Source organism: Nylanderia fulva, unplaced genomic scaffold, assembly GCF_048542155.1.
Source record: "Nylanderia fulva isolate GAGA-0341 unplaced genomic scaffold, ASM4854215v1 Scaffold9, whole genome shotgun sequence".
NCBI classification, from domain to species: domain Eukaryota; kingdom Metazoa; phylum Arthropoda; class Insecta; order Hymenoptera; family Formicidae; genus Nylanderia; species Nylanderia fulva.
Genome location: NW_028191026.1, coordinates 2,321,308 through 2,348,580, shown reverse-complemented (window position 1 = coordinate 2,348,580; position 27,273 = coordinate 2,321,308). Strand labels below are relative to the sequence as shown.

Genomic DNA, 27,273 nt, shown 5'->3' with positions numbered 1-27,273 from the left:
TGTTTTCTATTATAAATATATTAGCGATTAAAATACCACCGCTCCTTCGAACATGTGTCAACGACTCCATCGTCGTCTTGTGCATCCCGGCACCGAGCGCAAGGTGTGCGCGCCGACCCCGAATACGATCGTATGAATCACGTGGAACGCGACCAAGGTATCATTACGCCGGCAATCACGGTCATTTGTCCCAAGCGTTCTAATTAAGAGTCGATCGGCCGGGGCTGAGTTACGCCGCCGAGTTGATTGCGGCGAAACTTTTTTTAAACGTGACATTGCGCATCTGCGTCGTCGCAAAACGATTCACACGATCGATGGAAATTGAGTAAATCGATAAAAAAATGGAGAGAGGAATATTCTTCTTTTTCGTGTTTCCATCTGATTATATTTTAATTGTCAAATATGATCATTAAAAAATACACAGAGTGTCCTGTAGTAGACAGGATTTATAGGGAGCGAAAGAGAGAGAATACTAACATTATATATAATACTAATATTAATATAAATTATAATTTTTATATATATATATATATATATATATATATATATATAATTTATATATAATGTATACAACATAATATGTGGTATAATAATTTTTATATATACTTTATCCATGTCTTTAACTATTCACTCATGTTTGAATGTACACTATCTCTTCTGGAATCACGTTGCTTTACTCTCGTATCATTTTCACGTTACAGCTAATATTATTACGTTTCGCGACTCGGTTTTATGTACCCTTACATTTACAAACTCTTCTATTACAGCTATTAAAGGATCAGCGTGTGAAGAAGGCATTCTTCTCATGGACGATGAAAACATGTTCGATTCCCTCGATGTCTCGGTTTTAACGATTATTACGCACAGTAAATACCTCCGCGATTCATCTGACTGAAACGGACCGAGGCGGGAATTGCACGAGTTTCGACCGTAAAATCGACGAAACATTCTACTCTATTGTTTTATGCCGGCTGTAAATCTGGCCAAGGACTGACTAGACTGCGATCGTTAATTCTTTTGCAGGGACTGGTCGTGTCTCTCGAAGGTTTCTTATTTTTTCTTTACTTTCATCTCTGATAAACATAATTTTTTTTTCGACGCGACCTCGCGACTCATACACGCGATATCCAATTCATCTCTGATCTCTCGCTGCCCTAATACGATCATTAGATAGTATCGCGGATAGGAGATTGGCGAGGCTCGAAGATTGGAAAGTGTCCCCCTAACGTTCGAGAGAAACGCCCCTTCGTGTCGTCCGAGAAAACGATTTTCCGCTCGCTGGCCGCAGCTTTTCCCAGGGATCAATGGATCGGCCGATCGGCGACAAAATTCACCATTCCGCTCTCGACCGACTTTGAAAGGGATTTAGGCCAACTGCTCGTTTACGACGAGGGTCAAGCTCGAGTTTTTTTCTATTAACGGCGTCACCGATATAGGAGGGCCGGGATAGATAGCCAAGGAATATCATTCTTTCCCTTAACACAACAATTACCTTCCTCTCGACAATTCTCAAGCAATTTTGACCGCATATAAAAATTATAAAAGGCTTCCCCTTTTTATTTTGATCTCCTCCTTCTACTCTTTCCGAATTGAACTTCTCGTTTGTCTCGCGCACGGGAGAGATCGCTTTTTAAAAGGACCTAAATTTCTCATCGATAGGGACTTTTTTCATCGATTCGGACGACCTGAGAGGAAAGAGAAAGAGCGCTCTCAAAGTAATATTATTTAACCGTTAAAGTCAGTCCTCGTTAGGTTCTCGCCGATAGAGGCGTGGGTCGTGTCGTCGTATATTAGTTTGGAAACGCCCCCGCGGATCGAAAGGGGTGATGGCACGCGAGATTAATAGCCACGGGGTCAAGTACGCCGGTATATATACACGCGAATTACCTTGGAAACTTACGGCCAACGTTGCTTCTCTCTTAGGTTGTCTGGAAGCGATCGAAAACGCGAACTCTCGCGGGAATACCCGGAGGACTCGGCCTGATCGATTCGATCTTTCCGAGAGAGATCTTTTTTCTCAAGGCGTTTGATCTCATCGAAAAGAAAAACATTGTTTCCACAAATTCTTTTTATGTTGAAAGATCGTTGTATTTCTCTCTTACTCTTCTCAAATTAATAGCCGCGAATTAATAGCGACCGCAATTTTTTCCGCGATTCTTCCCTTCGCATTTCTTTCCGCTGACTTACTTGAATCTCCGCTAACAATGGAAAATATGATTTCTCGCGACTGCCTATTGAGATCGCGATAAAATCGCGATAAAATCGCTTGGTATCCGCGTCTGTTTCGAAAAATGAACAATGAGCCCTGAATAAATGTCTATCAAGATTGATTCTCACGCGGGAAGTCTTCGCGCCAAATTCCAGAAATTTGTTTCTGACACGTGCGAACTTGACAGTTTCGTGTGACACATTTCTTTTTTATCTCCTTCTTTCTTCCTTCATTTTTTTGTCATTTTACGAATCTCGTATATCATCTTTGATGGTGATTGTAATGTTTATTTTATCAACACGCACAATCGCCACGACGTTCGAACTTTTACCCGTTTGCTGATCTCATGCGAGAGACGTAGAGAAGAAGAGAGGGAAATAAAGTGAGATATACGGGAACGTCGAGCGGGACGGACACGACTTCTATGATTATAATGGAAAATTATTCACGCATTACTCAATCGTTCGATTAACTCGGGGAAGATATAATAGCACAATTGTCTTGTACTTTTTCAAAGCGAGCGATGACGATTTACGAGCCTGTTAATATCGTTGATTTACTTTCAACCGATGTGTCGATGCGCAAACCCATGAGCGTGTATGTAAAATATCTATTAAAATTTATTCGCGTTATCAACGATTCCGACTCACTTTGTGATTAATGTCGAGCTGTCCCGTGTTGCGTGATCATCCTTGCACGCTAGTGATCGTAAATATATGTCGACAATCGGGATGCTGCGATTGATTATTCATCGCACATAAAAGTCTAAAAAATTTATATCTAAATTTATTTCACATTTCTACAAATTAAAATAATATGTGTAAAATAATTATACTTAAAATGCGGTTAATATTTTTGACAGTTATCAGCTGATTTCTGTCAAAAAATATTTATCGCGGATAAGGTGTTATAACATATAATTATTTTAATTTTTATAACATATTAGATCAACATAAGCGCGTATCTCTTTTAAAAAGGAATATTAGATAAATTTATTGCAATATATTTTGTTTAAAAAAATGATATGTATATATAGAACTTACTTCTCGTAAAACATAGCGATTGAAAATGAATAGAAAAAGCTAAAAATTTCATCTTACAAATATATATATTATATATATACACGATTATTATATTAATATTTTATTGGAATCTTATTGCCAATAAATAATCAATAAGATCATGTAAAATAAAGGAGCAAAATGAAAATATACACGATGAAAGAAGAAGATTCGATTGTTTGATCATTGACATCTTCGCTCATTCAATTTAAGAGATCAACTCTTCCTAAAGGGCACTTAAACGCTTACTTGCGAGAAATGCATTTCTATGTCACTTCTAAGAACGTCTCTTGAAGCAAGGAACGCGCAATCCGGAAATGATTAGGAAGCAATAGCTGGAAAAAGATGTACGAGCGGACACACGCGAGTCGTCCTGACGCGCGATTCCGGAGCATCGTCGGGCACTAAATCGTCGAACCGCGCGTCGGCGTTTTCCTTCCGCGAGTCCCCGGTTCCTGGACGCGTCGGTCTGGACAAATGCCCGGATACCAACGGTGGAAGTAATGCGTCTTAACGAGAGACGCGCCACCACGCGATCGCATAATGTCCCTCGCGGCCCATTACGGGGACAAAATCGAGGATTTCGCTTTATTGGCGAGCCGGAGACGAAGTCGTCCCGAATGTCCCTTCTCGCGAGATTTATCGGAGGATTACGCTGTCGATCCTACCACAAAAATAATAGCGTGTTGCAAAGATTTCTTCATTCCCGCACCCTTCTAGATTTTAATATTTTTCTATAAACCATGGTTTATATTTAAACCATGGTTTCGTGCCGAAAAATAAATATTTCGACAATTAAGAATTATATTATGATAGAAACTGATCGCGTATCGCGTTTTTGGTTCCTGAAACCTGTGATTTTCGATATAATCTAACTCGCGTAATTAAGCTCCTGCCTTCGAGAGAAAAAGTAGGAGCATGCAAGGAAAACGTTAACGAAGCCGAAGTGACTAGCGTGTCATGTTTTTTTTTTCTTTTCGAGTCTCAAGCTAATCCGAAGGCATCCCGCTTCGGTCGGTTCCCGATCGGTCAGAGCCGCAACGGCGAAACGTTTCGATGGTTTATCCTACTACGACACAGGTGAAAACGTAATTAAGAATCCCGCTTATTAAACCGCGTTTGCGCTCGCCGCATATAAAGGGCCCTACGCGAGCAAGAGGCGAAATAACCCCGGCTCCATGGGTGGCACGGTTAGCAGCCCATCCATTTTTCTGACTGCTTGTTGTTTCGCGCCGGGGGTCCGGAGCTCCTTCAATCCTCGAACCTCCCGGATTCTCGATCCACCCTATAAAAGCCTCTTGTTCCTGCTACACATCCCGAGAGCAGTCTATAAAATTTGCCCTCCGGAAATCGTTCGCTCTCGGAAAAATTATCCCCGTTTGATTTTCTCACAAATCTTTTAGCAGTCTCTTGTTCTTATAAACTTTTGCATTTTGTGTGCCAATCTTACGCGTCAACGTTAAATTGATGAACCTCTCTTAAATGGAATCTGTGCATTGGTTGCTGAAAAGCAATAATTGCAAATCAGTGAACAAAAAAATAAGTGGCTGTTTTAATCAATTTTAATTTTAAAATATTACCTTATAATTAATTTACGTGATCGCGCAATAATCATTATAGTCGGTGACCGATTCTTTCTGCGTAATCTCGCTTTAGAGAGCCGTCGGAGAAATCAATTCGAGCGTAAAATGCCGATGTTCCGGGCGTCAGACGGTGAATCGTCCCTATATAAACGACGTGACACTTCCTTGCGGGAACCTAATCGCGGTGTGAGATTCGTCCTCGCGAGGAGGATCTTACAATCCGAGTCCCTCGGATACAACGTGACCCTTTCCTCTCCCCTTTTTTCTTCTCCCTCCCTTCCTCATCTCCTCGACGCAAGTATATAACGATACGCGTGATTCTTACGGGCCTCGTGGCGAGCCAGTCACGCCGCCCTCATCAATCTTGTTCGATTATTCCGTGATGGGCGAAAAAAAAGCGAGCGACGCCGAGACGCGCGGGAGGGAGAGAGAAAGGGAACGGACGAGACAAAAGGGAGGCATGAGGTGGGCCGTTATAAATGGTGAGGCGATTTGATTTCTATTAGGCGACGTATTGTTCGCTGCTCGTGGGGGAGGAAACGGGCCCCGGTATTAATGAATTTGCTCGCGCGGATCGACTTCGGTCCAGTATCGGAACGACCTCTCGCAAGTGGAGCATTTGTTTGTCGCAATTAAGGTCGCCCTTCCCTCGACAAGGTCTTCCTCTTCATGGATTCTGGAGAGAGTTAATAATCGGTAAATCGGATGCGCGACGTTTTGTTTCTTTGCAATCACTCAAATTCCCGAACAAGGTCCATTACGTAATTATGTAATTATTAGAAATTAACGTGTCAATTTTTATCCAGGATTGTGATTCGAAAGATTTATATACCGTCGCGAGATGCTGACGTGGATGATTGATGCACGATAATGACGGCGTAAAATCGTAATTGTGTATATTAATTATGTATTATACACTGTACAAAACAAATTGGCTACACCTTTCGATGTTTCTATTCGCGCGTATAATTATCGTTTGTTTCGATATTAATTAAAGCGCGTCAGCTCTGTCGGTCGCGCGCGCGGGGGTTTTCCGAGGATTTATTTCTACGTTTCCCGCGCAATAGAAGGACGATTGAATCGGATAATCTTTGATGAAATCAGGGACGGCTGCGATTGATCCTAATTACCAAGCGCGGAGATAATGAATGAATACATCGAGCTACGCGATTTCCATATAACACGGCGAGTTTTTCATCGAGAAGAACTCGCCGGCGGCGAATGCGAGCGAGATTCGAGTCAATTCTTGCCGCGCGATAATATAATAACATAATTACGTTAATCGTCGTTAATTAAATGGGACGCGAAATTAACGTCGTCGAGCGGCGCGCGCGATAATGGCTTGAGCAAACAATTAAAATGCAAAACGATAGCGCGCGTGGTGAAAATTATCGATAAAGCCGGCCGGATGAGGCGAGCGTTTGTAACTTGCGGGTTGTTGCATCACCGAGCGCGGTCCGATGAGTCTGATGACTAAGAATATATACAAGAGGCATATTTGCTCCTCTCTATGGCTAAATATTACTTTCGTTTTCTCCCATTTACGTAACAATCGACGGCGCAGCGGGTGCGAGTATTCATCGATCGTATCGACGGATATTTTTTTAATCGGGACTCTATAGTCATTAATTTAATCTCGCATAATCATTAATTCAATTTAATTCTCTGGAATCATTCATTTTATTTTATTTAATTTTTTTTTTGTAATATTGATGTAAGAAAAATTTAATTTTATGCAAAGAGATATTCACATATTTGTATATGCGAATATATAATATCGATATGTCTGTTGATTCAATTAATATTGTTATAGAATCTGACGATTCCCTGTGTCCCTATATACAATTTAAGTATATAGATGTTATTTTTTTATTTTATATACACATATGTATTATAGAGTATTATATTATATATAGTTTAGTAGTATCATATATAGTAGTATTAGTATATAGTATTATATATAGTTTATATATATAGTAGTAGGTATATATTCAATATAATTTATATACAATATACATATAATAGTATTAGTAGTATTATATATTATATGTAGTTTGATAATTCATTTATTTATTTCTTTATATTAATTTATTATATATTTATATTAATATATTATTTATATTAATAATCAAAGATCTTATATATGATATTATATATTGCACACTCTATTATATATTAAATATATGGATCCTATATATTATACAATTTCATTATTTATTTATATATATAGGTACATAATATTTGCAACTTATCCAGCGTTCAAGACGGTGCATATCCATTGCACGCAACATACAGGTGAGTGCACTTCCGTTTCGCACTCTCTTGCGGCCGCCAAAGGAAGCCGTTCGGCTCTATCGGCGCGTTGACGTTAATAGGTTTTCCATTCTGGCATCTCAATAAAGCACAATACTTACAAAGAACAGGTGCCCTTTGCGCTAGAGGTCTAGGTCTTCAATGAGGAAGCACGCCCACCGCTTCTTTATATAAGAACGAACTTTTAAAGGAGGTGTTAAAGAAACTCTCTTTCATTCACAGCTCTCTTCTCTGCCTCGTCTGCCTTTTTACGCGAGGGCGTTGACGGGAGGTGGATCATTGCAAACACCCTCTCGCGAGTGTGTCCACTGATGATTTACGTCGTGACTTTATGAGAGTCTAACTAGCGGGTAGACCGCGCCGGTTCGTACTCTGCTGCTATTTATTTGCGACGCCTACACGCCAATTTTTCTATGGGAAAGAATCTATTTTTTTTTTAATTTTTGAAAAACAAACTGTCTCGTTTACAATTCTCGATACAATTTTAAATTTTTATCTCGAATCTTTCGACTACTAGCTGAGTTGAATTAACCGTAAAAGAGGGTTTTAAATGAGATAAAATCGGATATGAGAATTAAATTGAGTGTCTGCTTTATTGACAATGACACGTTGACGTTTGATCGGCGTTCGACAAGAATACTCTCTCTCTCTCTCTCTCTCTTTCTCTCTTTCTTTAAGAGAGCGACTATTTATAAGAAAACTGAATTTATATATTATATAAAGAGAATTTTCTCTTAGAATTTACCCTGAAAATTATTGTAATCATGGGACAATATAGACTCATTCCAAAAAAGCGGTATACTTAAAATTTGGAAAAATAACCAAATTTCAAATAACAATAACTTCGTAAATAATAAAGCTAGAAAGGTTTCTAAAAAATTAAAATGAAGCTTGGAATCTCGGCTTTAAGAATATTTTTATTTCAATGTTGCGAGATAAATTTATTAAAAATGGCGAATAAAAAAACGAAAAGATGCAAAATTGAAAAAAATGGTCAGTGTTTGCTAAGGCACGTGGCCTGAATCAAATGTTGCAACTTAATGGGATAAAAAGCATATGATAGTACAGAGTTTTCCCTTTAAAATGCTTTTTTATTCATCTCGATACGATGATTTTTCGCCAAGATATTCGCATTTAAATAAAAAGGCAGCTTTTTACTTTAAATGCGAATATCTTGGCGAAAAATCATCGTATCGAGGTGAATAAAAAAGCATTTTAAAGGGAAGACTCTGTACTATCATATGCTTTTTATCCCATTGAATTGCGACATTTGATTCAGGCCGTGTGCCTTAGCAAACACCGACCATTTTTTTCAATTTTGCATCTTTTCGTTTTGTTATCCGTCATTTTTAATAAATTTATCTCAATACATTGAAATGAATAGAGTCTTAAAGTAGAGATTCTAAGCTTTATTTCCATTTTTTAGAAACCTTTCTATCTTTATTATTTACGAAGTTATCGTTATTTAAACTTTGGGTTTTTTCAAAATTTTAAGTGTACTGCTTTATTGGAGTGAGTGTAGTGTTGGAAGAATTTTATAAGAATTTTTTCTGATTAATATTTACCACAATAAAAACATTAATATCCACCACAATAATAATATGTAAAATATGTTCGATTAATTTAACTACATGTACATATTAATATTTTTTATTGTGGTAAATATTAATCAGAAAAACTCTTATTAAATTCTTCCAACACTACACTCACTCCAATAAAGCAGTACACTTAAAATTTTGAAAAAACCAAAGTTTAAATAACAATAACTTCGTAAATAATAAAGCTAGAAAGGTTTCTAAAAAATTAAAATGAAGCTTGGAATCTCGGCTTTAAGAATATTTTTATTTCAATGTTGCGAGATAAATTTATTAAAAATGGCGGATAAAAAAACGAAAAGATGCAAAATTGAAAAAAATGGTCAGTGTTTGCTAAGGCACGTGGCCTGAATCAAATGTCGCAACTTAATGGGATAAAAAGCATATGATAGTACAGAGTTTTCCCTTTAAAATGCTTTTTTATTCATCTCGATACGATGATTTTTCGCCAAGATATTCGCATTTAAATAAAAAGGCAGCTTTTTACTTTAAATGCGAATATCTTGGCGAAAAATCATCGTATTGAGATGAATAAAAAAGCATTTTAAAGGGAAAACTCTGTACTATCATATGCTTTTTATCCCATTGAATTGCGACATTTGATTCAGGCCGTGTGCCTTAGCAAACACCGACCATTTTTTTCAATTTTGCATCTTTTCGTTTTGTTATCCGTCATTTTTAATAAATTTATCTCAATACATTGAAATGAGTAGAGTCTTAAAGTAGAGATTCTAAGCTTTATTTCCATTTTTTAGAAACCTTTCTATCTTTATTATTTACGAAGTTATCGTTATTTAAACTTTGGTTTTTTTCAAAATTTTAAGTGTACTGCTTTATTGGAGTGAGTGTAATGTTGGAAGAATTTTATAAGAATTTTTTCTGATTAATATTTACCACAATAAAAACATTAATATCCACCACAATAATAATATGTAAAATATGTTCGATTAATTTAACTACATGTACATATTAATATTTTTTATTGTGGTAAATATTAATCAGAAAAACTCTTATTAAATTCTTCCAACACTACACTCACTCCAATAAAGCAGTACACTTAAAATTTTGAAAAAACCAAAGTTTAAATAATGATAACTTCGTAAATAATAAAGATAGAAAAGTTTCTAAAAAATGGAAATAAAGCTTGGAATCTCGGCTTTAAGAATATTTTATTTCAATGTTGCGAGATAAATTTATTAAAAATGGCGGATAACAAAACGAAAAGATGCAAAATTGAAAAAAATGGTCAGTGTTTGCTAAGGCACGTGGCCTGAATCAAATGTCGCAACTTCAATGGGATAAAAAGCATATGATAGTACAGAGTTTTCCCTTTAAAATGCTTTTTTATTCATCTCGATACGATGATTTTTCGCCAAGATATTCGCATTTAAATAAAAAGGCAGCTTTTTACTTTAAATGCGAATATCTTGGCGAAAAATCATCGTATCGAGATGAATAAAAAAGCATTTTAAAGGGAAAACTCTGTACTATCATATGCTTTTTATCCCATTGAAGTTGCGACATTTGATTCAGGCCAGTGTGCCTTAGCAAACACTGACCATTTTTTTCAATTTTGCATCTTTTCGTTTTTTTATCCGCCATTTTTAATAAATTTATCTCAATACATTGAAATGAAAATATTCTTAAAGTAGAGATTCCTAAGCTTTATTTCCATTTTTTAGAAACCTTTCTATCTTTATTATTTACGAAGTTATCGTTATTTAAACTTTGGTTTTTTTCAAAATTTTAAGTGTACTGCTTTATTGGAGTGAGTGTAGTGTTGGAAGAATTTATAAGAATTTTTTCTGATTAATATTTACCACAATAAAAACATTAATATCCACCACAATAATAATATGTAAAATATGTTCGATTAATTTAACTACATGTACATATTAATATTTTTTATTGTGGTAAATATTAATCAGAAAAACTCTTATTAAATTCTTCCAACACTAAACTCACTCCAATAAAGCAGTACACTTAAAATTTTGAAAAAAACCAAAGTTTAAATAATGATAACTTCATAAATAATAAAGATAGAAAAGTTTCTAAAAAATGGAAATAAAGCTTGGAATCTCGGCTTTAAGAATATTTTCATTTCAATGTATTAAGATAAATTTATTAAAAATGGCGGATAACAAAACGAAAAGATGCAAAATTGAAAAAAATGGTCAGTGTTTGCTAAGGCACGTGGCCTGAATCAAATGTTGCAACTTAATGGGATAAAAAGCATATGATAGTACAGAGTTTTCCCTTTAAAATGCTTTTTTATTCATCTCGATACGATGATTTTTCGCCAAGATATTCGCATTTAAAGTAAAAAGGCAGCTTTTTACTTTAAATGCGAATATCTTGGCGAAAAATCATCGTATCGAGATGAATAAAAAAGCATTTTAAAGGGAAAACTCTGTACTATCATATGCTTTTTATCCCATTAAGTTGCAACATTTGATTCAGGCCACGTGCCTTAGCAAACACTGACCATTTTTTTCAATTTTGCATCTTTTCGTTTTTTTATCCGCCATTTTTAATAAATTTATCTCGCAACATTGAAATGAAAATATTCTTAAAGCCGAAATTCCAAACTTTATTTCCATTTTTTAGAAACTTTTCTATCTTTATTATTTACAAAGTTATCGTCATTTAAACTTTGGTTTTTTTCAAAATTTTAAGTGTACTGCTTTATTGGAGTGAGTGTAGTGTTGGAAGAATTTTATAAGAGTTTTTCTGATTAATATTTACCACAATAAAAACATTAATATCCACCACAATAATAATATGTAAAATATGTTCGATTAATTTAACTATATGTACATATTAATATTTTTTATTGTGGTAAATATTAATCAGAGAAATTCTTGTACAATTCTTCCAGTACCATATTCCACAATTATCATGATTTTCAGGTAAATTCTCTCCGTGTATATAATTAACCAACCCGAATACGTTGAAAATATGTATTGAAAAATTAATATTAAAGAGAATTAATAAGAAGAGCCGTTTAATATTATAATATCATGTACGATTAATTTTTCGTCGATCGCCGCGCGTGACGCTTTTTCCGTTCTTCGCAGCTTCCGTATCACCACGATTTTATGGGAGAGTCGTGTCCCGAATAATGTCAAGTACGTCAACGTTGACGGGATCTTATTTGCAAACGAGATTTCGAGGGGCCCGCGCTGCGGGCTCCTCGATTTCGAGACTGTTTCTTTGGGGGTCCGATAATCCGGACAGCCCCGCGACGCGTATATAAGCCCCCTCCTCGAAGAGGACTCTGACAATAGAGACCGTGAAACCTTTTTCTACCGAATGACGCGAGAGCATACAGGAAAATAAACGGAGCGAAGGAGAGAGGGAGGGAAATGCGAATGGAACTTGCGACCGAAAAACCGATTTCCTGCATGAATTGACTCGGTGCAAAAGGGCGGGGGGCGCCCTTCCTGTTTGCACGTAGGATCTCCGCCACCTATAATTTCGCCTCGCCTCGACCCGCCATTCTACTTTTCTTCTCGGTTGCTCGCGACATCGTGATCCTGTTACGTCAAACTGCTCGGAAGAGTAATCCGGTCAGCGTTCCGTGTTATTTAAAATCCGCCGCAAGTTTCCTCGCGCAGCAGATAGTACTCTATCTCTCAATCCGGTTTTGATTGGATTTTCAAATAAATCCGACTGAGAATTGGAATTGCATTTTTCTTCGATTTAAAAAGAATTTTAAAAAGATTTAAGAAAAATTAATTCGAAAGACACAAGGTGGAAGATACTCCAAAGTACAACCGCAGCCGTTTGATCTCCTCGCGCAGACGTTACCTCTCGCGGCCTCATCTCCGTCATCCTGCGTACATATATACACGAGAGAGTCCCGTAGACGGGACAATGACCGTGAAGAAAACCTATTACAATCGTCGAGCGATTAGCCCGATCGTTTTTTCGAATCATCAGCGAGTAAGAGGGAGGAGGGAATTACAGGGAGGGCATTCACTGGCCTTTATGAGGCAACAATGACTGGTCATCGACGGGCTTTCGAGATCCCTCTTCTCCCGCTCGTCAATTCGATCGTCTCTCTCTCTCTCTTTCTCTCTCCCGCTCTCGTTCGAAGGACCGCGATGATTAACACGCGCGTCTACCTTATTCGATCTGCCGAACATTCGGGACGAGCTGCCAGAGCTGTGGCTGCCAAATGAAATAACCCTCGCGATATCCCCGACCCGCTAGATCATTATTACTTTCCATTACGTCCCGATTTTCATTACGATATCGCGTCTTATCTCGTCCGGGGATACCAATTGACCGATCTAATTAGGTGAATTAACTCGCCGAAACGCGAGTCTATTGACGTTTCAATCTGTTTCCGGCGCGGGAAAATCGATGCAGGGTGTGACAGTTCGATTCGTCTAGGTCGCCTCGAAATTACAGCGACCGGAGGATCGTCTCCCTCTTTCCGCGGTGTCTCACGAATTAACATTTTAACACTCTGGGCGCCCCCCGCAGGCAGACCCGCCTCCGCGTCTTCCGTTGCTACGTCGCCGCCCGCGAAGGAGAGAGAGAGAGAGAGAGATATCTCGACCACGCTGCCGGCAGATGGAATTAGATTAGCTCGATGATTCGGTCCTGTCATTGAAACGATTAATCCAATCGGATACGTAGACGGGGAGAAGATAGCAACATTACCAAATGAGAATCCCGAATCGTAATTTCCAAAAAGATAGATATATATCGAAGGGACCATTCTTTATATAACTCTTAATTCGTGTATCGTCACATTTTTTTAGATGCAAAATCACAAAACGCAAATAAAAAATAATGTCATTCGATAAGTATTCTCGATCGAAGACACGCCCGATTGAATTCTTTATTTTCTCCTCGCATTGGCATGATTTGGAGCTCGGATTCTCAATTGGATTAGGCGGGTTTCGAGCGGTCAGCCGTTGATGCGATTAATCCAGGCGGATGTGTATCGACGAGGCTCTCGCTTCGAATACGATCCATCGAAAAGCATCGGTGGAACACGCCCAGGAAAGAAAAGAAAGTTGGGGAGAGAGAGAGAGAGAGAAAAAGAACTAACGGGTGTATGTACAGATGGAGGAGATGCCGGGGTGAGAAGTCGATCGAGAGAGAGACCGGCTCGGATCGGGAGAGCGTCCTCGAGGCGTCGATATCCTCCTCTCCTCGACGAGGGCAGGTATATCCCGGTCTGGTCTGGGATCTCGCTCTCTGCCGCTTTCGCAAGATGCGGGGCGCGGATTCATGATCACAAGCCCGCAATTAAATCGGTGCGCCGAATTTTGTGCGAGGCCGCTCAATACCGATATCCCATGCAGGCGCGGCGAAATGTGTAATTACGCGCTTTTATAGATAATTAAACGATAAAGTTGCCGTTGACTTGCCGCTCGACCCCTCGTTTGCGGAAAGGAGAAAAGACGATGCGTCGATATCCCGCTCTTTCCTCGCTCATTGTAATAAAGAAATATACGTATATAAACCTCTCTTTATGTTGTACGAAAATTTTTGAAACAAGTGTTGCTTCTCTTCCCCTCTGTATGTATAACTATACAATACGATGGAGCTTCCGCAATAATTGCAAAACGCACTGCATCGGTTTGAATCGCAATTGCAGATCCTATCGGTCCGTGTGCTATTGCAAATTGTTTCGGCTAATGACTATTTGGCGGGACAAGTACCGGACGTGGCGCGGCGCGGATGAAACTATCGAGCGAAAAAAAGAGGGAAAAAAAGAACGAGACGGCGGGAGGGGGCCGACAGGGGGAGGACGAGAGAGGGAGAGAGAAAGAGGGCGAACTCTCGGGCGCGAGAAGAAGAGGAGCGGGTGCATTGTTTCTGTGGGAGGATCCCATGCATAACTTACGACAGCCAGTGCACAGGTGTAAAGGGAGAATGCGCGTGTGGGTATTATGAGGCCCCAGGTGGAGGAGGTGAAACGAGGTTGGCGGCGGCAATGAGAGAGAGAGAGAGAGAGAAGGAGAGAGTGAGACGAGGGTAGGGGTTGGAAGAGGCTGGCGCACAAAGGCGCGAGTTTCGCCAAGTAATCGTGCCCATTAATAACGCTGCTGATCCACCTCCTCCGGTCCTCCTCTCTCCTCCCCCCCTTTCTTCTTTCCCCTCTGGCTCCACCACGCTCCGGACTCTCATGGACACTTATTCTCTCTCCTCAAGGAATATAACAAACCGCGCTCTGTGTCTTATTTGGTACGAACCTACCGGACGCCGCGCCGAGATATTATATTACGCGATCCCTTCCTCCGATGACCGACGCTCTTTGCCGGGTCCTGAGCGATTATAATTCAGCAATTGAAACACCGTTGTCCGATTTCACCGACGAGAATGCGCGCGTATATCGATGTGTCTTTGTATCTTTTTTTTTTTTTTTTTATACAAGAGTTCCGTTGCGCGGCTCGTTCTCCATTCGAAAGGAATTCACGTCTCAGTGATCGCTGGCGCACTTATTCATCACTTCGCTTTGATTAATCTACAAAATATAATTTGATTAGATCATTAGATTACAGTGGTATTATTAAAATAATGAATAATTTTCCTGGTTGACAATAAGTAAGAGGACACTTAATTAAGGCGGACTTCGTGGAAACGTCGACGGCCGCCTCGTGGAAATCTGAGCTAACTCGTTTCCCCTCGTAAAGATCCTCTTCTCTCGCCGCGAGGATCCGTGCGTGACGTCTCGAATAAAGTCGCGTGCGCCTATTAATGATCGCAGTTGCCCGATAGAAAACGGAGGAATCTAGGCTCTCGCTCGCGTTTCTACGGGTCACCGCTTGGTTCAATAGCGAATAGGTCGTCGAGAATTGCGTGCACGCGATTTTTCCGCGGGTTTTATCACAGAGGACGCGCGTATCTGCGGATCTCCGCGATGGGAATGCCGAATGAAACGCAGAATTTCGCAAGAATTTCCGCTCGCTTCTTGCAAATCCCTCTTTCTGTCTCTCTCAAATATATTGTATTTCGCAACGAATGATTGCATTGAAGTTGAAATGTTTCTTCCACCATTTATTTTTATTTCTATATACGAGCAACCGGATTGTGTTTTTAATTACATTTAACTTTGTTGAAATTCTAAAATATATAATCTCTATATAAACGAAACCTCCATCAAAATCTATAGATACCATGTATTATAATACGTCGCACTTTGTCGCACGTGTAGAATATCGGCTCCGCAGGATGACGATACAACCCTCGATCGTGACCCACGCGGCGCACAAATCCCACGATTGATTATTTATTCCGGGCCGAATCCGAGTTTCACACTCGACGTGAGACTGACCCCGACGTGCTTGACCCCCGCGGCAGGATATACAGAAGGGATTACCGATTCCTGCCGGGCCAAAGTGACTCCGCGATTCGTCGACGTCTGTCCCGAATTCCTCGGAAACATCATCGAATGGATTACGTCAGCGTATATGCCTATGTACGACGAAGCGTTGGACATCGACGTGAGATCTCGCGCGAAACCTTTCGCAGAAAGAATCCTTTGTATGGAAATTTATATTCAATTAGATTCAAGAAAAAAACATTCATCTCGTTGGCGGATAAATTTTCTTACCACATCCATACGTGATTGAATTCTCAAGAAAGAAATCGCTGCTTCTATCATCAAGATCAGCCGAGCCAGCTGTATGCAATCTAGCTTTATTTCTGGACCAACTTCGTTAATAAAGTTACATATTATAGCATCATGAAACTATTCGTGTCAGCTGCGCGAGGCGAGTAATTCCGGAATTCGTTTTAATCGCCAGAACGAATAAGCCGTACAACGCGCGTTCTTTTTTTTATTCGATTTCGGGACATCCGCGGTAAACCGCAAAAGCGAGAATCTCCGACCGCTCTCTTGACTCGAGCAGAGGCTGCCTGCGCGAAGAAAGGGAGGATCATGCGCGTTTGTGAGAAGAAGAGAAAGAGCTTCTTCCCGAGAGGGAGTTAGATAGATCTCTTCTATTCCGCTACCCCAGAGAAAACGGGATTACGCGAAATCCCGGTCACTTTTATAGGAAGTATATATCCTCTCTCTAGACGCGCGAGGCTATCTGGGGCCGCTCTTTTTTTTTTTTTGCCCTCTCTCGGTCGTAGAATCTTGCGGCGGAAGGTCAACGTCGGCGATTCGACGACGATCGAAACGTAAGCAGCTGCTCCTCTCTCTCGGATATCTCGACTCTCCGGGACTCGTCTCGCCCCTTTTAACCCTCGGCGAAGGGCCCCATCCGGACCTAATTCGCCGTGAAACGAGGCGGGCCGACTTGCGCAAACGCGCGTAAGCGGGGATTTGGAGATCGCGCTCCACTCGATTTTCTAATTCGTAGAACGAGCGCGTGACTCTCGGCAGCCGATCGGGAAACCAGCGGGAAGCCGCCTGAGATTTATTCGAGAGTCGTAGGATCTCTTCTCTCGAAAGGAGAATTAATCCTTGCAGTAAGAAGCTAACGCGATATTTCGATACGAAGCTTCCTTCATTGTTGCTTCGCTCTTTGGATCTTGAAAACATTTTTTTCAAAGACGATACTCTTAATGTATGATTATTAATTTTATAAAAACAATAAATCTTGCAAATTAATAATTATAGCTATTTAATATATATTTTACTCGCAAAAAATTAATCAATCTCGACGACTGCGAAACGATCAAATACGCCGACGGGGTTCAGGGAGATTGAATAAAGACAAGTCGACACAAGTAGCAGAGTTTTGAGTAGAGGTATCACACATTTATAAATTTTCAAGTAAATACACAGTAGATAACGGTTTTTACGGTACAATTTATAGTTAGTTGCACGAGATCCCTCATCCCTCGCGCTCTCTTCAACACCTCTCTCTCTCTCGCTCTCGCTCTCACTCTCTCTCTCTCTCTCTCTCGTGTAGATAAAATAACCGATTACCGCAAATATATCGTCCGACCATTCGGGAGGGAATCTGCTCGAGAGGCAAGATCCCTTATCGACACGAGCCGAAAATCTCCGTTGAACGCGGGAAAAAGATGATCAACTTATCATTAAGGTTCATCAGAGGACGAGCAGTCTGTATTTTGAGGAAAAAAACCAAGTCTAGCCAGGTTGCGCGAGGAGTTGACACGCCTTATCGCGGATCGTTACAAATTATACATCGCCGAGTTTTCCCTCGAAGACGCCTCTTTGTCGCGCGCGCGCGCGCACAGAGTGTGCTTCGGATTAATTATTATATTTAATACGCGCATATAATAAGAGAAGATCGGATCGCGAGAGACCCCTTGAATAAGGACTGGTTATTGGATGCTCTCTCTTCCGTCTCTCTTCATATTATAACGCGGACTGTCTCTTATTACCGAACTCATTAACACACGTTCGAGCATGACCGAAGTTGTTGTCGTCGCACGCGGCTATCGATATTATCGTACGCGATCGGGGGGGGGGGGGGTGGAAAGAGGGGGGGCAGAGAGGACTTATTTGCGCGTCGCGATGATCTCGCGCGGCGTTATCTCGTTCGCGGTTGCTGCCTCGATTTACATGTAAACACCTCGTCCGGCCCGATAAGACTCAATTAAGTTACGCCTTTTAATTAATAAGGGTACGCTAATCGACATCGATCTCTGGACCCCTCCTTCTACTTTGTATCCCGATGGCATCTCGCATGGCTGCGTTCCCTCTCGTCGGCCCCCACGCGAGAAAGTTTGTATATCCCCTCGACTTTTATAAAGCTTATATAGACTCTCGTATATATCGCGTGTCTTTGTGGATTCGAGCAGCTGGTTTCGAGATCGATATCGCGATATTCGTTCTTTCGCTTTTTTTTTTTTTTTTCAATTAGACTTATCAAGTTTACGAATTCGATGCGGAGCATATTGTTGGAACGTATATGGAAATTGTGAAAAGTCAATCGCGGTAAAAGCGCGTAATCCTGCGGTTGTCTCTCGCCCGAGACGGATGTCGAAGGAAATTTTGTGCGATCTCAGAATCGCCGATAATGACATTAATACGACGCCGCGAAATCATTAATAACTCCCGGAATGATATTATTATCAGCGAGCGTGATTGATTAAGGGGACTCTCTCTCCCTTTCTCTCTCGCGCGTAAACTCTAAGCGAAAAGAAATTCAATTCGCGGATGTCGTCTGAGATAACGATACAACATCATCACGCTCGCAACGAGAAAGAAAGAAAGAGACACTATTTACGCGCGGAGAAGAAAATCATTAATAATTCCGTAATAACGATTATACGGCGCGTGTGATTTATTAAAGGATATACCCGGTGATAACGCAGTGATATCATCGACGGTATTATCAATTCGAAAAAAAAGAGAGAGAGAGAGAGAGAGATGGAGAGAGGAAAGGAGAGAGCATGATGCTATACATTGTACATATACACATCTATAGTCAGTTTACAATAATGCTCGATTAAAGATTGGTCGGTGTATGCGTGATTTATCATTTAATTTATTTTAAGTTAAAACCTTCTTTTTACAATGGTATCTTACAATGTGTCGCTTTTTACATCCAATAAACATCCTCGCAGCGCGCGCTAAAGGATCGCTTTCTCTCTGCCCCCTCCCTTTCTTCCTTCCTCACCCTTCTTGTTGCACCCTCAAAACATCTCGATCCCTCTTGCGAGTTTGTGCGGGTGTGCGCGATCGGCCTCTCTTAAAAATCATATATTTCTGTGTGTTCTGTTTTTATTTTTTTTTTTTTACACAAGCTACACGCTACTTCCTAATAATACTATTAATAGATACTTCCTTCTCCCCCCCCCCCCTCCACGATTCTCTCCCTTTTCTCGGGAAAACGCGCGATCTCGCGCGAAAATAATCGATCGATACCGACGACTCTTTTTCTCTTTCAGTCTTTTGGAAAATCGCCGCTACCTCTTCGTCTCGTTTCTTCTTTATTAGGCTTCTCATTCGCGGCGAGAGGAAAAAGTACCGCGCGATATCTTCCAGGATAAAGATATATATATATATATATATATATATTCGTCCCTCTCCTTCTCCCTCCCTCCCAATCCACCCTTCCTTCGCATCTCCCATTATTACCTATGTACGTCTATCTAGATTCGCAAAAAACATACGCGAGTGGTAAATCGAACTCTAGAATCGAAAAATCACAATGTATTTCGGAACTCAAGCGAGCGAGTAGCAATCAATCGGTGGACAATCGATCGACGATGATCGATAATGATAATGACGGTACTAATGATGCGCCCCTCCCGTGACCTCTCTCTCTCTCTCTCTCACCGATGAGTCGTCAATTATTTATGTATATTCTGCCGACTATTTTTATATGCATAGTTGTGTTTATGTGATGCGGAATTAATTGCTAATTATGCACAATCACTTAACGCGCGTGACGGTTCGCCTCGGTCGCGCGACGTATGTGTTTCGATATATAATATTTATTATATATAATATATATATTTTTTATTTTCTTCATTTGCATATATATATATACTATTATTACAATAACGATACACAATTTCGAAGATACAAAATTTACACTTGCATTAGTCGTGTGTGTTGTATTCCTTGCGCCGGCTCTTACCGCTGTTCCGGTGTTTGTGTGTGTTTGTGTGTGTGTGTGTGTTTTTATGTGTACTTTTTGTGTCCGCCGTGACTAAATTATGAAGCTAACGCTCGTGCGATCTAGCGATCGCGTCGTCGCCAATCGATCTCTCTCTTTCTCTCGCCGGAGACTTCGTGTATAATTTACGAGTTTACCCTATGCGCTTTTTATTACACTTACGTGAACTATCACTAACCGGTACGACACACACAGAACGGTGCTGGACCAATGGACGCCGACATGGACGATATGGAGACAGGTATGCGTACTCGAAAGTTGAAAAAAAAAAAAAATGAAGGAAAGGATCGAGATATCGCAGGAAGGTGGTTCGATTCCTGGAAAGTTAATTAATTATCCTTCCGGATCAAATCGGCTCCTCTTCGACCGACTCTTGTCCACGATCGGGTGCATATCGTAAATAAAAAATAAAAAATAGTCGCTCTTAGAAAAAAAAAAACATTTCAATATTGTTTCGCGAGGTTGTCATTCCGATTAAAGCTTGACGAGGGAATTTAAGGCTTTCCGACGAATCTGAAAGTTCGTCGGGAATCTTTGCGGAAAACGTCCAAACGATCCCGCACCGCGAGTTACACGGACTCCCGTTTTTTGTGCTTAATAAAATTTCCTCTCCCTCTCGAAATTGCACGATTTTGCGTCGACTTCCACATGCAAAGCGTGCCTGCACAGCAAACGAGCAAGCTCGTCGCGGCTCTCCTCAGGATCGATTTTAGGCGATTCTGGATATACGACCGCGGTCTCTCGTCTAAAATACATTCTGAGGAAGCCGGCTGAAAAGACCGGGTCACATCGCACGCACTCATTCGACCTTCCATCACACGCACACGCTGGCATATGCGCATAATATCATATATATTTATAATTTTATATATATATATATATATAATAAATTCTTGTATCTATGTAATATTTATTTACATATGCTATATATATACATATACATATCATACGTACATATGATATATATACATATATATGTATGTATAAGACTCGATACAGTAGCTGATTTTTTTTCCTTTGTACTTGGGGCCGGGGCTCGATGGCCCTACACATGAGACTTTACATATTTACAAGAGCTTTCACTTTTATAAGAGAGATCCAACGGACGCGCTGCTCTCACGGTCGTGCCCCCGCGAGGACGACGTGAGCCCTGGATACGTGTCCCGCGTGTTGTCGCGGGAATGTTAGGTTTGCTTTTATTTTAGTTTATTTTTGGTCTCCCCGTGTCGTCGGTGATCGATTGTGTCCCCTTCGCGAGAAGGAGACGCCCGCACGCGAGAAAGAGAAGAGGAGCACATACATACATATATATATATATATATAAATAAATAAATATATATGTATGTATATGTTCAGTTATTTTTTAATTTTTCGCGTTTCTCCCCTTTTACGCATTTTGCAACATTACGAGACAGTGGTGGGCTGCGTCCTCCTGAGCTGCTTAGTCACTCGCGATTCATGTGTACTCCGATCGCCAGCCGGTCTGAAACCAGACAAAGATTACCACACTCCTGACGTGCTGCTGCTGCTGCTCCACTTGCTGTCGGTTGCGAGAGCGAAGACTCTCCTTTCGGGGACGGAAAAACGAGAGGCGTATAATAAATGATGCGATTCGAAGGGAAATCACATTTTTATTTCGTTGTAATAAAATTCTAATGTCTTTTCCAACAAAATAAGAAATCTTTAAAAATTCAGCTAAAATGATAAATCTGATGAACAATTTGGTTTGCAAAAATGAAAGAAAACGAGAGAGGGATCAACAGATTCCGCTAGACAGATCGATTATCGGCGATCGAGGGTTCTGGTCGATCGCGCCGATAAAGCAAACAAATCGCGCACTCACCATCGCGTTCGTCGTGGCCAGCTGCAGACCCTGAAGACTCGTCATGTGATGGGAATGGGAATGCGAATGCGAGTGCGGGTGGATGGGGGGCGGCGCCGGTGGCGCAAATCCCTGATGAAGACCTCCGGCCACGCCGACACCCGTGTGATACATGTAATGCTGCATCGCCGGATGCATCGTGTGATGATGCTGGGACGTACCTGGAACGATCAATGCGAAAAGAGCGTTGCTCTATTAATCTTCTCGAGATTTTCTCAATTTATATATTTGTACGCGGACAGAATTTTCTCTTAGAATTTATACCCTGAGAATCATATTAATTGTGGAAAAATACGATATTGGAAGAATTTTAGCAGAATTTCTCTGATTAATATTTACCACGATAAAAATATTAATATGTATATATAGTAAATTTTACTATGTGTATAGGTAGTGAAATTAATCCAACATATTTTATATATCTTATTGCGCATGATAGATATTAATATTTTTAGTGTAGTAAATATTAATTGGAGAAACTTTTTATCAAATTCTTCCAACACCATATTGTCCCACGACTACCATGATTTAAGGGGAGATTGAGTGTTTTCTCAGACTCGGGGTAGATAGTTTTCGGGAGGAGAATTCGACTTACCCATCGGCGAGCCGAATCCGGAATGGAAGGGCTTGTTGTCGAGATCAAGGTGTCCACCGGCCTTGATCATGTCGCCCATGACACCACCGAGGCCCAGGCAGCCGCCGGCCTTCTTTTTCTTGCTCTTTGACGAGAGCTTCCTATTTCTCGTCTGGATGCCCTCCTTCTTCATCGTCAATGGCCGGTTCACCTGTAACAGTCGTAGACAACAATTCGGTAAGTTTAGAGTTGTTAATTCTAAAAGCGAGTTATATATATATATATATCATGTCAGAAAATAGAAAATAAAACAAGAATCTTCGGAAATTGCGGAAATTTATTATTACACATATCAGGAGGGACGAACGAAATTGAGCAAAGCTTCGCGCTTTTTTGATTATGGAAGGGAAAGAGAGGACACGACGTGTCGATGTGAAAAATCAAGGATAAACTGAAATCACTGACGCGAACAATGACGTAATGTGGGAGGAAGGGAAGAGCCTTCGTCGGAAGACGTTATTCAGCAGAGTGCAACGCGATGCATTCTCGACTCGCTCCATCGTAAATCATCGCGCGTTGCATGTTCGACGGGGAATATACTTCGCTTCTTCTTTATTCTAGCCTTCAATCTGCAATTTTTCTCTCTATCTCTCCCCGCAATGTTATATTCGGATTCCTCGTACACTTTTCTGCCGCCCCCTTCGTATTAAATCAATTCTCGTTGCGCGAAAGCGTGTTTCTCTCCATCTATCGCGCGAATTCATTTCATTTTATAATAACGGATTTCAGGAAAAGCCCTGTGGCTCGATCGAAACGTCAGAAATAAGACTTCTCTTTTTCGTCTTGGCAAGTTGAACGTTATTATATGTATAAAAAGATGGATCGTTGAAAATTCCACCGCGTTTACGCAAAATTTGGATCGATTCGCCAAATTTTCGTAAGCACATGTGTTGTATAATTACGCGCGTCGAATGTAATTTAGGGAACATTTACATTTCGCTTGCCGTTTTATTATTCCTCGAATCGAGCCAATTTGCACGAAAATTTGCGTGCCAATTGCGAAAATTGCAAATTCCTCCGCTCTTTATTCGGAAACCCATATTGCTAGCTGATAAATTAACAAATGCCTAATAAATAATGAGATGTAATTTCTTATATATTATTTCGCAGACTTTGCCAGCAGTGACAAAATTTGCGGCCATATGATATGTAAATATGTCAAATAAACCTTGAGTTCCTTCATACCTATTTATTAAAACACTGCGAAGGGACATAAATAATTAGAATCGATTCTCGTCGCGAGAAGTCGACTGTCGTCGCCGACGCAATTTCGCCGGCTTACCAGACGCGAATGCAATTAAGGAATCCCTCAGATTCTCGGTAGTCTCTGGAAGTCGGTGCAATTAACGAATCGACGATCGTCCTCGAGAGCAATTCGCGAGATGCTACGTCACCGACCACGCCTCGCTTGCAAAACAAGCGGTATTATTTCTCGCTGAGAAGAGAGGAGGAGCTCGTCGGCTTTTTATTTCGATCGGAATTAACGTTAATACGTCTGTCTTAAAAATAAACGCGCGAATGATTCGGGACTTTGACTCGATCGGGTGGTTCTTCGCAGGGTGTAATCTCGCGGCGAAATTAATCATTGTTTTCTCGATGAAAAAAAAAACAGCATCTGCTCTCTGACGCTGTCTTATACGAAAATCGTGAAGAGTATAGGGAGGAAGTACGCGAGGGCGTATCTTTGTTAATTGATACTTTGTTTATTTGCCTATGTCATGTCGACGTAATAATAATTTCGCTCGCGCGAAAGGAAGCGAGTAAGTATCTAAGGGATGATCTATGCTCGAAGGAAAATTAATTATCTCTTTCTATTTCTAAACAAAAAAAAAAAAATTCGAGCGAAACGAGATCCAACGTCACGATGCGATTGAATAAGAAGAAACACGAAGAAGATTGAAGGAAAGCGAGGCGCAGGATTAATTATCGGTTCACCCTGTATAACGACGAGACGCGCGCTCATGCGATGCTCGGGCACGAAATAAGTATGGTATGCAAGTGTTGCATCGGACCAAAGGGGGGAGAGGGAGGGGAGGAATTGCGGCGCTTTTGTAGTCGCCGCGACGTGACGCAACTGCCAACTTGGGAGAAAAGGTTCCCGGTATTGCGCTGAACGCAAAGAAGGAGGTGTACATATACATATGTGTGTGTGTGTGTGTGTAGGCGTATCATCCTCCCTCTTCCTCCCCGCTGCTGTTTGAGCCCTCGGGCGCAATTTTTTTTTTCGCTCGTCTCACCCTGAACTCCGTCCAGACGGTCAACGACTCTTTTCGGAATTACGCAATTGGCCGAAATTTGGCGAATTAACCAGTTAGGTCGTTCCCTTCCTTAGGGCGAGATACGCCGGCGACTCTCTGTGAATCGCATCTTCCTCCCGTCGACACGAATACGAGATGATTAGGTTCCGTCGACGAGATCTCACGCGTCTTCCTTCCACGAGTAAAGTGTCATAATCAAAGCTCTAAATAAATCGCGCTTTATGCAAAGCACATCGGATTATTGCGTACTATTTTTGTTGAGTAAGAATATCAAGTAGTGCGATTTTGCGATGTGCCTTGCTGATATCGTCGAAAATTGAACGAAATACCGACTATCCATTAATGGGCCTTTTAATAAGCGACAATTCGTGACAGGACAACCGGAAAGAGAGCGATGCGGAGGTGGAGGAAGAACGTGAAAGCTCGAACCAATTTGAATACAATACGAGTAGGATTTAATAGGGAACCACCGGAGATCGCTGGGAGAGTTTGCGGATGTCCGAAAGCGCAAAGTGCGAACAAAAGAAACGAGACCGCGTAGAAAAGATTTTATATAGGTATCGAAATATTTATAAGTCGAATACAAATATTAGATTTAATATGATGGCTTTTTTAATTTAAATATTTCTATACGCGTTCAATTGAGAAAATTGAGTAAGTATTTAGTTAAACGATTAGTAGTCAAGTTGACAACTTTTTTTTTCAGTGTACAAAGTATTCTCGGTTAAACCGAGAATGAAAGTCTTCTGTTTTGCGATCTTCGTAATAATTAATGAAAAATTAATAAACTAAAAACAATCGGTGCGAATAGTAAGTAAGAAAAGAAATTACTGGATTAATATTATATACTATTACGTCAATTAAAATGTCATTTTATTGTTGAGAATTCAAACATAAATAATGCGTACATATTTATTTCCTGTACTCATTGTCAGAGAAAATGTGAAAAAATCACACCGACATTATAATCGCGTATATAAATGAATGAAATTTTATATAACTAAATTAAGACATAAACCACGTGTACGCGATGACAGATTGACAGAAGTACGTAAACAATTTCACATCTGAGCGATTGAAAATTATGAAAAAAATGTCAACATCTTTTTTTAAATGCTTACGTATCGAGTTTCGAAGAACAGTATTCGTTCACCTTTAAAAACGTATTAAAAATAAATCGGGAAGTACACGAAGAAAAAGATACGAAAGAAGAAACGTCAATGCTCGAAACTACACCGACGTTATATCGCGCGTGTGTGTAAGTAACTAAACAGAATGAAATTTGTACGTAGCGAGTCAATAGAGCCATAAATCACTGCGATAAGAAGCTCGCGATGACAGACGTGTAATACGATACCTCAGTAGACGATGTGCGACACTAAACAACTGAAAGCGATCAAAAAAGGATCGGCGTTCGTTTGACTTTTTTCATCGGTGTACCGAGCACCGAGCTCGAGCGAGCCTTTTAAAAAGAGATAAAGCGAGAAGGACACGAAGAGAATAAGAAAAGGACGCGAGAGAAGTCCAGACGATAGAAAAAGACAGGAAATCTTTCCCGAGTAAATGAATGAATCTCGACTTTTCTATTGAGTCGAGCGACTTTGAGATTACTGGATCGTCAACCCGCAAGGGTTTATTTCATTAAAAATTAATTTATTTGGATTTATTTGATTAAAACTTGGGCGTGCCACTGATAAAAACGTGCGGATTGATTCATCTGTTTTAATTAATCTCATTAATTATTACGAAGATCGAATTAAACCGGTGAAAGAATGATCTTATTCGGTTTTCAATTCTATCTTCTGTACATATATAAATTATAAAAATATATAAAATCCTTTAAAGCGATAGGAAATGGTAGACGAAAATGAAACGAAAGAGATCGAGAAAGAAATAAAAAATAATCGGCGTGATGAGGGGCGAACGGAGATTCGAATGCAGATTGATGCGGTCACACACGATGCAACTGCACCACGCGAATCGCATACTAATCAGCGTGAGGTGAGGTCAATGAATGAAGAGTCGAATCGCGAAAATAAGGCATAAAATTTCTCATCGATATCTAAATCAATCGGACCACTCATCTCCATTTGCGAAATAATTTGACAAACAGTCCCTCCCGGCGTTTAATCTCGTAATCGATCTTGGAGAAAAATTCAATCAGCCGG

General features: G+C 40.3%; 2 protein-coding genes across 3 annotated transcripts in view; one reads left to right on the top strand and one right to left on the bottom strand.

Annotated features, from left to right (window-relative positions):
* The window catches only part of LOC114946652 (uncharacterized), a 342,831-nt gene that overhangs the window by 131,116 nt on the left and 184,442 nt on the right, over positions 1-27,273 (top strand). The window lies entirely within an intron of this gene.
* The window catches only part of LOC114946654 (uncharacterized), a 155,601-nt gene continuing 147,502 nt past the window's right edge, over positions 19,175-27,273 (bottom strand). For both annotated transcript variants that reach the window (XM_085489875.1, XM_085489874.1), the window contains exons 6-8: positions 22,809-22,998; positions 22,175-22,374; positions 19,175-21,814 (exon numbers count right to left, since the gene is read on the bottom strand). In XM_085489875.1, the coding sequence (XP_085346001.1) occupies positions 21,788-21,814; positions 22,175-22,374; positions 22,809-22,998 (417 nt within the window). In that variant the 3' untranslated portion in view covers positions 19,175-21,787. The remainder of the gene's footprint in view (positions 21,815-22,174; positions 22,375-22,808; positions 22,999-27,273) is intronic.